The 15,696-nt window shown below is 41.3% G+C and overlaps 1 protein-coding gene across 9 annotated transcripts in view; it reads right to left on the bottom strand.

Annotated features, from left to right (window-relative positions):
* lama2 (laminin, alpha 2) overlaps positions 1-15,696 on the bottom strand; it is a 222,887-nt gene that overhangs the window by 132,260 nt on the left and 74,931 nt on the right. For all 9 annotated transcript variants that reach the window (XM_037750093.1, XM_037750096.1, XM_037750095.1 and 6 more), the window contains exon 14: positions 11,875-12,039. In XM_037750093.1, coding sequence (XP_037606021.1) covers positions 11,875-12,039 — 165 coding nt within the window. The remainder of the gene's footprint in view (positions 1-11,874; positions 12,040-15,696) is intronic.

Raw genomic sequence — 15,696 nt, 5'->3', positions numbered from 1 at the left:
TGAATCTGATCGGTCAAGTCTTGCCTATAGTCGACTGATCGTAGAATCAGGTTTTCACTGTGACAATTCGACTGTGAGATTGGCAGTCGAATCAGGCTCCTTAGATCAAACCGTCATATAATTGACCATTTGGGGTAACCCTTATAGTCTACAGAAGGTTTTTACAGCTTTTTTTGTTGAAAACAGCTGCAGCTGGAAATGAGGTTGATGAGAGTGGTGAGACTCAACCAAAACAGTAAAGTGACAGGCCATAAAATAACGAGTTGAAAAGACTAAAAGACTCAGAGCAGAGTTGGGTAAAAATCTAGATAATTAAAATAAAATCAAGATAAAAACACCAAAAGGTTGTGATCCATAAGTCCTTTAATTCATGAAGATAAAGCAATGTCAACTAGCAACACCTTGTCACAGGCTGGATATGTCTTTGAGCTGTGAGCAGTTGAACCAAAGAGTGATTTCCCTCCCCAGTTTATATCTTTTAAAAAAAATGTATAGAGGTAAATCTACCCTGGATTTCACAAGAATGAAGCTAAAATTATAATAATTACAAAAAAACGTTTTCATGGAGGTCCACGTTGGGAAGTGGTGGTTTAGGTCTGTAAGTGCTGAAGAGGTCTTGCATTAAAAGCTTTTGTTTTATCCTCGTTTGTAACCACTCAGCGGCGTAAGAATAGAGAAGAAGAAGAAGAAAAAGCTTCTCTTGTGTATTCTCAAGAACACTCTTCACTGATGGAACTTGTACCACTTTTGTGGACGTGTCTCTATCCACTTCTCACACCTGAGTTTAGCAATTTACTTCCTTTGAAATTATTGACATTTCTCAGAAAACTCATTTCTCTGACTCCGTTCACTCAACCTGGACAATAATCAAAGCTTTTGTCATGGCAACCCGGTGACCCATCTCTACCTCGGGGGATAGGAAACAAAAGAAATACAACACAGGAAAGAGAAAAGACTGACAGAATAGCACAGCGGGAGAGGGAAATTATAGGAGAAGAGAGGGGAATTATGGGGAGTAGAAACGAAGGAACAATAAACACTCAGCCACACAGCTACAATAGACATCAGTCGGATCCCCCCCGAGAGCTCCATAAGCTTGTTATTAACTCTATCAGTGGGCCGAATGAGAAGACATAATCCTCTCTGTTAAAACCCTAATCAAGACCTGACACAATCTTCATTAAAGAACATTTTGTCAGGCCATGAGCGTATTAGTTCATTCAAGTCATTCAGCTTAAATTTATGTAGGGGTAAAAAAAAGGCTAAATAATCCCATGTCACAACAGGAATATTTACTGAAGGAAAAAAAGAGAAAATATTTAAAGGGCAGGTCCATCTGTGTTCAGTTTTTTTCAAAACGCTTACCTCATTAAGGTCATGAATGATGTGAACGCTAGCAGTTGCCGAGTCACAGTTAGCTGTGCTACGTTTGGAAATATCTGAAAGGGTTAGTTCATTTTTTGAAGTGGGCTTGTATGTATACTCCCACGTTCTGCGAGGTAAAATTACTGTTATTGTGAATGGAATCTTGTGGCTTTGAAGAGAGCGATATAACGGCTTCAGTTACTGTCAGAAAGGGCTGTCTGACGGCGAGGTAAAGTGGCTGTGTACGGGAGAAGCAGAAACATATTTTAGCCATCAGCCAGCCATCAGCCATCAGCCAGCCATTTCCGACAGTGGACTGAAGCCGTTATATTGCGGTCTTCAAGACCAGGCCAGACTCCATTCACAAAAACAGTAATTATACCTCTCAGAACACTGGAGTTTCTGGTCTACCACTGTATCGATCGGTTAGTTTGTTTGTGTTATTGTGTGACGTTTGGATCCGAACTAACGTGGCGTCCACAGCATTACGTTGCTTAGCTTCCATGCCGGTACTCCTGTCTGCTTCTCTAAACTAGGAGCGTGCCGACCGCCATCTAAGTTACTGTATGCAACGTTAATGCACTGACTATAAGGATGCAGAAACCTACGTCAGGTCACGTGGGAAAACGTTTTTAGAAGGGCTTGGGAAAATACCATTTTGACGCTAAAACATACATACTTTGACGTAAATTTTAATGTTTGTATTTGAATACATAAGGAACACCACTGGGAAGCTACAGAATGATATAAAACCCTAAAAAAAACTCAACAATAATCAACCCGCCCTTTAACTAAATAGGCTGTTGAGATGGGAATTTTGTGCTTTAGAGGTCTTGCTGTAGTTGCAGGGTTTTTCTTTGCATGCTACAATGCAAATTTCAGTTTCAGTGACATACATGTTAGCATCCTCTTTGCTATCGTTTGTCAGTTAGAGTGAACATAAAGTGGACACACACAGAGAGAGAGGAGCAGAGAGGGAGAGAAACTAGAGACTAGAAATACTTGAAGAGAATTGAAAAGGATGAAGGAGGAGAGAGAAACAAAAGATGGGATAAAGTGTAGCAGGACAGTAGGAGAGACACACAAAACAAGGATAAAATAAGAGTGGAGGAAAGGAGAGAGGAGAGGAGACGAGGTGAGTTAAAGTTATGAGATTTAATTTGCTGCCTATGCTAAGGAGTAGGCTTGGCATGGAGCGAGAAGAGGTGTGAAAATGAGTCACTATCGACTTCAGTCCTCCTCCAGGGTTCCCACCAGAGCCCTGATGTAACACGACTTTTGCAAAACTTTAAATAACCAAGTCAGAGCATTTTAACGAACTAAAAGTGTTAGTCCGTCCTCATTTTAATACTGTTGTTATTCCAATAAGGTCACACTTCTGCTACAGTTTGACTTTCTGCCGGGAACATAATTTTATAGAAAAAAAAGATGTTAAACAAATTGGAAAATATATTCTGGCATGTTCTTGTAAAGAGACAGGTTTTTTTAATTCCCCAGTGTTTCCTCACATCCACAGAGAGAATTTATCAAAGCTAGTTTTTTGGGGGTACATACACTTTTATAACATCTGTTAAAACTGCTGTTAGAAAAACAACAAGAGACTTATAAAGCAAGCATTCCCTCTGACTCTCACAATCACAATCTGCCAATCACAACTACGCAACCTCACACAAATCACTGTTATAGGTAGCAGAAATTACTGACCGGCTTCACAGGGTCGAAGCTGACAACATGTTTACTGACAACTTGGAAATCTCAGTAACTCTCCTGAGCTCTCCACTAACATCTCTTGTCTGCTGTTTCCAATGAACACTGAAGCTCAATTTAACACGTCTTTGTCCATCTACACATAAAGCTATTCACCGGTCTCCTGGTGAATAATCCAAAAGTTAAATCACAACAGCATCATCTCATTTGGTTTCCTCATAATAGTTGTCTTCTAACATAACAAATTACAAGCTTCCTGGACGTATTCTCATCGCTTTGATAATTTGATTTAACGCAACAAAAGAAACAGAAACATTGTTTGGATTCCCACACTGAGGAGAAACGTCGGAGGTGTAGAAGAAAAGCTAGGGTACTCGAATCAAACAAATTACTGATTGCAGGAAGTAATGGCATTACTGAAATTGAAAGCCATTAGTATGCAACTTCCTTTTGTGCCGACCACATGCTAGTTTCTTCAGAGAAATGTGTTTGACAATCTGCATCCGTACGCCTGTTTACTGTCAATTTTTAGAGTACAAAAGCAACCGACGCTCTCTTCAGGAGATTGGGCAGAGAGAGAGGGGGGACAAAGGAAATCATCCTTCAGGAAATGAAAACCAGATTGTCACAAAAGCTTCAGAAAACAAACTCTCCTAAAATGACACACACACACACACACACACGCAGGCATACACAGAAACACACACAAATACCCAGCGAAACAAAGACACACACACACACAGCAACTTAGAAATACAAACACACACACACCGGGGTCGCCTTTCTGATGCCTGTGGTTGAGTGCAATTGGTATCAGGAGTTTTCACTTTGTTTATCTACCGGTTACACACACACACACAGGCAGACTGATGTTGTTCCTAGCAGTAGGGTCAGATTGGCTCCAGATGGACCAATAGACGGAGTAATGCTGAACATCATACAATCAAACTGACCTTCTGTGTGTGTGAGTGATATATGTTGGCAAAGAGAAAGGAAAGTCATTGTCGAAAAAGTAGCAAGATCCAGTTTTAGTACCCGGATATGTCCGTGCACTTTCTTGTTTGGTTCTATATCTATCTTCAGAGCCTCTGTGCTGAATATCTTTTTAGTTTGTGCCTGTTGCTGGGAGATGGGTGCAGGACCCTTGAGGCAAACTGTGCATTCAGACTTCCCCCTGGTCTAAAGGGACATGGTGTCCATGGGGTTTTCTTGCTACCCATTGCAGCCAGGATTGCTCTTCGAAGGGAGTTGTAGGCGGCATTGGTCAACCAACATGGGAATGTAAACATGCCCAGGATAGTGGGTGTTTACTCATCTTAGTCGCAAGATCTTACAGTGACAGTTCTGGGCTCAAGTTCCCAATCAATCTAAACATTTTCACTCATTTTGACGTAACTTAAAAGGAGCCGTGTGTAACAATTAGGGAGATCTATTGGCAGAAATGTTTTCTTTAGTGTATAATAACCTGAAAATAAGAATTGTTGCGTTTTCGTTACCTTAGAATGAGCCGTTTACATCTACATAGAGTGGGTCCTTTTCAGGGAGCCGGCCGCCACGTTTCTACAGTAGCCCAGAACGGACAAACCAAACACTGGCTCTAGATAGGGACATTTGCATTTTCACGTTTTCTCGTCGTCCACCTTAGTTCTCTTACACGCACAGCACATCGGAGAAGTTTCGGCTGGTTACAATCTGCAACCTCACCGCTAGATGCCGCCAAATCCGCCCTTAAATGTGCAGTGCGCACATTTAAGGGTGCTTTTACATGCCAACATTTAGTCTGTTTTAATCAAACTCTGGTGCAGTTTGTCTGGGCAGTTCTGGTGCAGACCAAAACAATCGGTCCGAGACCGCTTGCGAGAGATGGTCACGAACCATTTCCAAGCAAACTAAAATGCAGGCTGCCTGTGCGAGCATTTGTTGAGATGGACACGGGTAACATGAGTGGGAGAGGACTGACCTGGACTTCTGCAGAAGTCTGATGTTTGCTTGACATCTGGGCCGAAGAGAACACACAGGATATGATAAATAAAGTCCACAAAAATAATGACTTTTATAAAGTCATTCGAGATGAACTCAAATGACTTTCGAGAAGGGAAGGGATTCGTGTGCAGTCGATCAGTGCAGAGTCAAAGTGGAAAAACATTGAGAGCAATATAACAAAGTCCATGATTCCCTGCATAGAAGTGGCAGCTCTCGAGACGGAAAAAAAATTCTCTCCTTCGTTTATACACGCCCCTGAGCAAATACATTTTTTTATTTGGTCCGCTTTAATTAGTGCACAGTGAAACCAAACCAGACTAAATAGAAAACGATCCACAAGCATCAATTTCACTCTGATTCGGACTAGCCAAACGGTCTATGGCTTGTGAAATCAGTGTTCATGATAAAAATCATAGACTCAAAAATGAACAAAAACTTGAATAAAACATGTAGTTTTGGGTTCCTTCTGCAGGTTCTTGAGCTTCTGAAATGCTTTTAGCCTCCTATGAGTGGGTAGGAGCCACTTGTATCAGACAGAGTGCTCCCTGAAACTTTTTTCTCTTGGTGGTTTTCAGGTGGTTGGTTGTACGTTGACTTGGTATTCCTCTGCAGGTTGGGAGAATGTTTCGGCAGCTGTGGGAGCGTCCTGCTTGCTCACTGCAGAGGTGGAGGCATTTGCTTTGGACTCCATGCCTATAGAACAACCCAGGGCCAAGGGGTCCTCTTTGGTTGTTTGTAGTGTGTTTGGTTGGGGGTCAGTCAGGGGGTATGAACCCTGAGAGGAGGAGGCGGGTCGGTTGTCAGCTGGTTGCTCTGCATGGGGTTTGCCCTCAGATAGAGTTTGGGGTTACAGACAGTCACTTGATGAGGCCTTTTCACTGCCTTAAGAGGATGGGGTGGCAAAGTTTGGAGGGGTGGGTTTGATTAAGATTGGGTAAAACAACTTTGGTTACGGTCCGTTTTTTATGTACATATGGTTCAAATAACAGACGTTTCATTCCATTACATTTTATAGCAAACAGACTATTTTACATGCTGTACTTTTTAGTTTTTTTTACAAATACTGCAGGAGAAACAGCACAGAAACATATCTGTGCCACTTGAAAAACAGAAGGACAAAGTAACATTGTTGAATTTTGAGGCGGTTGTGTACAGGACTGTGACATGATAATAGTCCCTGCTGGTGGCAGAGGAGAGGAGGTTAGACGGACTGTAACTCTGTATGCACACCTCATCCAGGAAGATGACTAAGAGCGGCTCACTCATTTGCTTCCAGCCTCTTAGAGACGATCAATTATTGTTCTGCACTCCCACGGCTCGCTGACTCTTGAAAGTCAACTCCAGCACCTTGCTGTGTATCAGACTTAAAGTAACAAAAACACTGGCAAAATGACACCCTATATTCAAAGCAGTGGACAACCTGAAAAGTCTGAAAAGTGAAGCCAATGTGGAAGTGTCTTAAACTTGCATTCTTTCTAACAGCCAGCAGGGGGCGACTCCTCAGGTTGCAAAAAGAAGTCTGATTGTATAGAAGTCTATGAGAAAATGAGCCTACTTCTCACTTGATTTATTACCTGGTTGCAAAAAACAAGATGGCAACGGCCAAAATGCCAAACTCTAGGCTTCAAAAGTGCAGTCCACAAACCAATGTGTGACGTCACGGTGACTACGTCCACATTCTTATAAAAACAACACCATCAGCCTCCACACATTGCCTTAAACAGGTTGGATTTATCAGGAAATTAGAGTGATTACTTAACAGCGCACCAGTTGATTTATGTCACAAAACTGGACTTTTCGCACTTTGTTATTAATATATTACTTCACATGTTTTGACAGTTATCGTGAGCTGTTAATAACTTTCATGCTCTCCAGAAAAGGCAGCAGAAAGCAACAATGTTGACAAGAAATACAGTCTTAATATTAAGATCCATGCACTACGTGGTATATTTTGTTTGATGGTAATTATGCTTTTGTAATGAAAACATCAGTGAATCAGGATTGCAATGATCAGTTATGGTGTATTACTGGAAATGAAAAACCAGGTGTAATGAATTTCTTTTTTTTTTTCTGAGCCACAGGATTGTTGTGTGGAGCTTAGCGCACACTTTCCAGGAACACAAATGTGTGTGACACCAAATTATTTGGTTGACGAAAACTGGAACAAATCCACTGTGATTGATGTAAAAGACACGTTTTCAGCCATGTAAGTGAAAAAACAGAAGATGGAGGGAGGGGGAGAAGACAGTGAGGAAATGGGAGGGGAAATCCATCTCATGCAATCAGGACCAGATAAGGAGTGGCATCATACACAAACTCCTCTACACACATTCTTCTCTCTCATAAGTCACAGCTCAGCGGCTCGGCAAAAAAACTGATGCTCCTCTTGTGTATTTGGCAGAAAAAGGGAGAATTTGCTTCCACAGAAGTCGTTTACAGAAACACTTTTAAGAGTTAAGATTTAATTCATCACAACTTTGAGGTGTCAACCTCTATATCCAAGGTGAAACTGGAGCAGTTTTCTAAACACTGCCTCAGGTTTGCACCTGTATTTTGTATTACTTCAATATAGAAGACAAGACAGACAAGAAAAATGAATAACGGTAAGAAAAAGTTGGGGGAGGTAGAGGCAGAGTTGGAGAAGGAGTTAGGATGAAATGTAACACTAGCTGAGCTGTGTGTTTGTGTGTGTCTGTCAAGCTTCAACATATTCTGAGCTTTCTTTCATCAGCTGTCGGCAAAGGATGTGTCTCCTCTTTCCATGTTCATCCATCATCCCCTTTATCTCCCTGCTTCAACCTCCCAGTACTCTCTCTCTCTCTCTATCTCTCTCTCTCCATCTCTGTCACTCGATTTCTCCCAATGATGAGCATTTCTTGTTTTTGAGCCTTTTATCTGACGGTGAATCTGTTAGTAAATCTGGGTACAAGATGGATACAAGGAGGTGAGGATGCGACTGCTTTTGAAGGCTGACAAAGTTGCTGATGGATGATATTTTCTGTGGATATTTACTTCTGACCAGTTTACTGCTCGGAAAGTTAAAATACACTGCAATGTTTCTCAGAATCCTCTTGTCAGAGCGGCTCCAAAACAACAGTTGAAACATGAGAAACTAATAAGCTCTAATGTAACTTAAAATTATAAGAACTTGTCTCTGATGCTGCTTCACAATTAGTACAATTCAATGCCACTTTAAAATCATCAATTAAAGAACTTCCCATACACGACCAGATTAAACTGAAACTCTGAGCAAACTCCATCTGCTGATGAAGATCATGCGATAGGCTGAAAAAAGCTCCAGAACATCTAGGCTACTAAATGCACCTTGAGGTGAGATTATTTTGTCCACTGCTGTTTCCAAGTTCACAAATGAACGCTGAAACTCAACCTTTAAACTCAACATAAACAAGAAGTCCTTTAAGTGCTCAGAGCAAATGATACGTCTACATTTTACACGACACTGCTCAAATCGACCAAAAGTTCCAAAAGCTGTTGTTTTTGTTAAATACCGTAGTGTTATTAAAGGTCCAGTGTGTAGGGTTTTGGGGGATTTATTATCAGAAATGGAATACAATATTCATAACTATGTTTTCATTAGTGTATAATCACCTGAAACTAAGAATCGTGTTCACGACGTACACAATCGTAGAATGCACCTGATTGGTCCCTGGTTCTCTGCTCGCCATTTCAAATAGGAAACAACATGACGGCCTGCTCGTAAACTTTCTGTTATTCCGTCTAAACAATCCACCAAAAATCTATTTCTGAAAATATTTGAAGCAAGAAATAGACTATGCCACTGCTGAGTCATTTGAGAACTACATGTCCTAGTTTGACAGCTTGGTCTCATGGTTACAACATCGTGAGTTCATATTTGGCTCTTCACGCTGATCCCTGCTTATCTGCACTCCACTGCCAAATAAACCAGAAACATTGCAGAAATATTCTTTTAACAGAGCACGCTTTAATGAAAGCAATGGCTATCCTGGTGAATGAGCAGTCCCCCGACCTACACGTGCGATAAAAATACCCAATGAGCATCAGTGAAACGTGCTTCTGGACCAATGAGCATCCACAGAGCGCACTAACGGGCCAATGAGCATCTCTAGCATTAAGGATACAGGAGGTCATGCAGGAGAATTAAGAACGTTATCACACACATTTATACTCTTATATATCCACCGCTAGCTTGTCATTACACACACAGCCTGTCACAACCAATGATACACACTAACATGACAGACCACAGTGTGTGTGTGTGTGTGTGTGTGTATGTGTGTGTGTGAAAGAGTCACATAGTCAAGTCACATAGCATCTATCTCTGTAACACGATCAGAGATTGAAGCAAAGAATCGCTTTTTCATACAGCACTCGCACACTGCTCCTAGCAATCACACACACACATACACACACACACACACACACACACACACACACACACACACACACACACACAGTAGTAATTTGTTTGTTTCCCATGTTTGGAGGCATTCGGTTCTGCTCCGCTGTCCCTAATGCCTCCAAAACACATCATTATCTGACTTATATAGGCCTGGGAGTGTGTGTGTGACTGTTCGTGTGTGCCAGTGTGTGTTTGTTTGTGTGTGTGCACGTGTGTGTGTGTGTGCGCTAAGAGAAAAACAGTTGATTATCGAGTTCAACAGGCGAAACACTGTTTACCCTGAGAGACACAAAGCGAGCGAGGGAGATACAGAAAGAGAGAGAGAGAGAGAGAGAGAGAGAGAGAGAAGAAAGCTTGGGGGAAGTAGAGGGAGATGATTTAGGAACAGGGAGGTGAAAAATGGGAGTCCTGGAGAGACGGAGTGAGAGTTAGAGAAGCAGACCAATGAAAAGGAGCAGGGATGGAGGGATGGTTAGAGGGAGGTAGGGAGGGAGGGAGGGAGGGAGGGAGAGAGGATCAGACAAAGAAGTGAGATGACAAGCCAGGCCTGCAGGGTGCAAAGTAATGAAATTCTGTGGTATATTCCTCTAAGCCATGACACCCAGACAAACATCACAGTCAGTCTGTTGTTGTAGTAGGGCAACAACTCGACTTCAGAAAACATGGACTGCAGCTATTTGCCAGCTGGAGTGATAAAGTCTAATCGTGGCCACAGAAAAACCGCAGCGCAAATTCAAACGGTCGGCATTAGTGGGAGCACAGATAGAGAGAAACAGGACTGGGAGGGAGGTGAACATCCCAGCAGGATACTTTCTCACCAGACTTACATCCAGGGGGATGTACTTTTAGATCATACACTGGATCCGGTTTATAAATTCAAGCTTGTCCTAATGATGTAGCCTCATGTCAGCTTTTTCCGTATTTGCATGTTAACGCGGTCATTAGACCGTAAAACGGTAGGAACTGTTAATGCAGAGATGTGAACGGTCAGTGGACAGTGAGACCACACGTTAGGTTGCAGTTCACCTTTCGTTCACACAGAACAAAACTGATTTACTATTGTGACCTAGACCGGTCTGGCTGCTGGTGCAACACCTTCGGAATAATAAAAACAAAACTGCAAAAAAAAGTTTTCTTTTCACCATCTTTTTGTTTTGAAAAATTAAATTGTAGATACAGGGGTTACGATTCAATATATTGCGAAGGAGGCTAAATAACGCTACAAATTTAAACTTGTGCTAAATTTAGGTGAATAAAAACTGTCATGGCCATTTTCAAAGGGGTCCTTTGACCTCTGACCTCAAGATATGTGAATGAAAATGGGTTCTATGGGTACCCACGAGTCTCCCCTTTACAGACATGCCCACTTTATGATAATCACATGCAGTTTGGGGCAAGTCATAGTCAAGTCAGCACACTGACACACTGACAGCTGTTGTTGCCTGTTGGGCTGCAGTTTGCCATGTTATGAGTTGAGTATATTTTGAATGCTAAATGCAGTACCTGTGAGGGTTTCTGGACAATATTTATCATTGTTTTGTGTTGTTAATTGATTTCCAGTAATAAATATATACATACATTTGCATAAAGCAAGCCTATTTGCCCACTCCCATGTTGATAAGAGTATTAAATACTTGACAAATCTGAATTTGAACAGATAAACTATTGGGGAATTAGGATTTCTTAGTATGCCACGTTACCATTTGGCATTTTTTATACTAGATACAGCATATTCAATTCATGCTTGCTATAATAGGATGACAGACACGTCTTTCACATTTACAGGGAATGAAAGCAACAACAGGAACATCTGACATATCCAATAATAACCAGCACAACATCTCTGAAAACATATTATGTCTGAGAAGATAGCTGTTGTTGAGACTCTATTAGAGAAGTGTTATTCACCTCTATGGTTAGGCACTGTATCAAATTACTGTTATTTTTCAACATTATTTGCTAGGCACTTATTTTGACTGAATTCAATGCATGTATACATTTTTTAAAACTAAAAAATAATACTGTAAAATACCCTTGTAGTGGTAGAAATTGTCATTATTTCACCAAGTACAGACGTAATCACAGGAGTAATTAACTGATAGTTAAATATAATTTGCTTTGTCTCCTCATATTCCCTATCTGTCAGTGTGGGAAAATCTAATCAAAATAAAAATCCATCCATGATTACGGTGCCTTGAACTCATACAATTACAAACATTAACACATGAGAGCTGTCGAGTACAGTACATCCACTGAAAATGAAGTCAAGAAGGACAGATGTCTTGCACGAGAAAGAATTATTGTCTCAAAGCAAATCCTTAAACCATTTCTGTTTCCCGATTTGGAGAAAATCTCATCATGATTCGGTTGCAGAATATATATGTGTTAACGTATATGAGGGTGTGTCTGCATCTAACCTTGTTTCCCAGGTATAGTCCAGGTGCGTTCCAGTAGTAGGCAGAGCCGAGATCATTCACAACGTCTGAGTGTCGGGCGCTGAGATAAGGAGGCGTCTGTCTGTGGACGGACCACACTCTTCCTCCTGTGTCTCCGAGCAGGTGCCAGCCGGTCAGAGTGGTCTCCTACAAAACAAGATTTACTTTCAGCTGAGCTGAGCAAACAACTGTTTTCATTCTTATACTGGCAAGAGAAGGTCGATATTCAGTCTTAGACCTTAGTTCACTGTGTCTCATTTCAAAGTACACAAAGAAACTTTATGTTCAACACCCAGGAATTGTGTAGCATAATGTAAGAACATTAAATGAAGAGGTTTCGGGCGGGATTGGACTCTTTCCCTTGTTGCAGTAAAGTGTAGGTTTCAACACGGAGTTAGCTTTCAACTTGTTAAGGTAAGTTTTCAGCTGCACTTACACTGCAAGTGAGTCACACAGAGATGTAAAATGTCAAAGTATAGCAATCAGAGAACTAATTATATATGTTGGAAAGGATTTCAGTGATTTTTTAAAGTATATTCAGAGAGTTTCAGACAGAACTGACCTTCATGTTTAAACTCAGATTAATGCTTACCGAGCAGAGAACAGAAGTTGTGCTCACTGTCAGCAGATCAGTAGCATTTGACAGCAAACGTATTAACGCCAGTCACCAGTCATGTTCAATGTGGATGGACTTTATAATCTGACAAGCTTTGCTCATAATGCCCAGCTGGTGGTCTTTCTTCTCTGCTGCCTGCTACATAACAATGTACCGGCTGGTTAAGTAGATGTGTCCCTCCACTATCTATGTTCCTCCTGTTCTACAACCCAACTTAATATCACTTAGTTTGTGTATCCAAAATCACCCTCTATCCTTATAAGGTCCGTATAAGGAACAACTAAACTAATCTTAACTGTTTTCTAAGACAGACCAGACTGAAGGCTCTTTAGCACACAAATCTGCGCTCACGGCAGGCAGGTGAAGTTGTATTGTTGCAGTAAATGTACAGCGTAGGTTACAGTTTGCTCATGAATAAACACTGCAAAAAACAGTCCTCAATACCCAAGAAGATCCTGTCTCTTGCTTGGTTCATGTTTGTCGGTGAACCGTGGCCGTGACAACTCTTAGGGGTGGATCACTCGGCTAGTGCGTCAAAGAAGAACGCAGCTAGCTGCAAGGATTAATGTGAATTGCAGGACGCATTGATCATCGACACTTCGAACGCAACAGCTGCTGGGCAAAAGTGAAGGGAGAATCTGGGGGATTACAAACCAGTCTCTGGACAGAGCCAGAGAGCAGCATATACCGCCCCACCTAGGTCGCAAACTGTAGATAAATATTTTTAATCAGTGCCTTTTTATTGGGTATCAACCTCACGTTTATGAGCATATTATCGAAGAAAAAAAAAACGACTTGACGGAGCCGTTGCAGACAGCTGCATAGATTAAAATGAGAGCGTATACTTGCAGTCTAGACGGGTTAGACAATTGTGGGTTGAATTCATTCAATCCAACTTTACAGCAGTGGTCGTTGCAGACATACCCGGCGGAGATCTGAGTGCACTTTTGTAGATTAAAATGATGGATTCAATTGGTTTGAATTGTAATGGTCAATTCAGAATTAATAACTAAGGGTCAATTTATGAATCAACTGTTTCCGTAAACCTAAACTTCAATTAAATTCACCTTAGTTTTGAAGCTCCACAAATAACACTAAACTGACATGAAATGTAAATAATGACAAACATTCACGTCTATAAACAGTATTTTGTTATGGAAGTGCCAGTATAGCGTATGCATTCTTAAAATACTACATTTTAGGATATGTTAAGGTCCCACCTGATTGTAATGAATGAGAAGTCGTATCAATAAAAATGTAAAACTCAAGATTTGTTTAAAGGTTTCGTACATGTCACATTTAAGCCGGAGAGTCTTACAACTGACACCTAGAAAGAGCTTCTTTCTCAACTCCTGAAGGATTGCGTGTGTGTGTGTGTGTGTGTGTAAGAAAGAGAGACAGCCAGACACACATCTGTCGTTGCAATTAACCTGACCTTGGCTTCCCCTTTTGAACACATACACACACACACACACACACACACACACACACACACTATCGGTGTCTAAATCAGAGCTGTCATCCTGTCAGCGTCTCCTCTCTCCTCCTCTCCCACCCCGCCTGTCAGTCAAAAACTGTTTTCCTCTTTTCACCTCTCTCCTCCTCCTCGCCTCTTGTCTTGTCTCCACCCTTCGTCTCTCCAGTCTTGTCCTCTCTACTCCTCTTTTTTTTCTCCTCTGCCCTCTTTCCTCCTCATTTTCACCCTTCTCCTTTCCTCTCACCTCCACCGTACTCCATCCTCAGCCACTCTCTTAAATGTGTATTCGGTGAAGATTTGTCTTTGCTTTTACACTTAATGCTTCACTGCTACTCACTTCTGCACACTGACGCAACAAGTGACTCAATTTTATTAAATTCCAGAAGCCTAAAACATTTGTGCGGGATTAATTTATTATTGTGGATCTTGTGTCTGACGAGTTTCGTGCCTGATGGATATTTATGAAACTGGTGCACCAGTGTGGAAGAGTAGTTTTCCCGTCATCTGAGAAACTTCTTTTGGGTAATCAGTGAAGTGATTCGCTTCTCTTTATGCACATGCATGTGAGAGAAAATCATGAGAGTAACAGAAGCAGACAAAATAAGTGCAGTTAAATGTGCATTGTGGTGTAAGTTTGTGATTGATATTGTCCACCACAGCAGGTGCATAGTTTAAAAAAGAGAACTGACTGAGGAAAATCGCGCGATACTAGGGTTTCTTCAATCTTCCAAAGTTAAGAATGAACTTTCAATCTCAACAGTAGACGCTAACCGAACAAAAAAGTTAACACAGTTTATTCCAGAACATACTTGTACCGTCGACTAAAAGCCTCTTTTGTGGAAGAGTTTATACTCCAGCAGAGGAAGGTTGTGTAAAGGTGTACAGTATGGTGCAGCACAGCGACAGTAAAAGCTGTCCAGCTCTTGATTTCCTTAAAAGGTCAACGCTGTCAAGACTATTTAATATTGCCTAAAGCAGCAATTCTCAACCAGTGGGCCACAGTGGGCCTCAGAGCGCCATCTAGTGGGCCGCGGGGTACCGCCACATGGTTGGATTAAATTAAACATTTAAATATTTGGTAATTTACAAGTTATGTTTTTATCTAAATCTGCTCAAAAATGTCACTTGAATGAAAAACGTCAAATTAAAATGCATAATTTGAATGACTAGTTCTGTTTGAATGTCACCACACCAACCACAACTCATCATCAGGACAAAGTAGAGACGAACGCTAGCTAGCTAACGTTCCCTCAGATCGTTTTTTTAAACGAAAAAGGGATACGCTTCATCTTGCCGTCAGACAGTCCCTTCCGACGGGGAACTGAAGCCATCGTATCCATCTATGCTCTCGCCACAGCCACCAGACTCCATTGATAAAACCTGTAATTTTAACTCGCAGAACACGGAGGTTGCTGGTCTACCGCTGCCTCGATCAGTTAGTTTGTTTTGTTAGTTTATTGTGTAACTTTGGAGCGGTAGACCAGCAAATTCTGAGTACTGCGAGGTAAAATTATTGTTTTTTTCAATGGAGTCTGGTGGCTTTGGCGAGAGCATGGATAACGGACTGTATAGCTGTCTCACGGCAAGGTAAAATATTCAAAATATAGCGTGTACTTTAACTGAGGGGGTGCCGATCTACTGTAGGTAATACGCTGACTATTGATGATGAAGTACCTCATACAACCCCATTTCAAAACACCCAAACTATCCC

The sequence above is a fragment of the Sebastes umbrosus genome, chromosome 18 (genome assembly GCF_015220745.1).
Source record: "Sebastes umbrosus isolate fSebUmb1 chromosome 18, fSebUmb1.pri, whole genome shotgun sequence".
Taxonomy (NCBI): domain Eukaryota; kingdom Metazoa; phylum Chordata; class Actinopteri; order Perciformes; family Sebastidae; genus Sebastes; species Sebastes umbrosus.
Note: the sequence above shows the minus strand (reverse complement) of the source record. Positions and strands in the feature narration are given on the sequence as shown.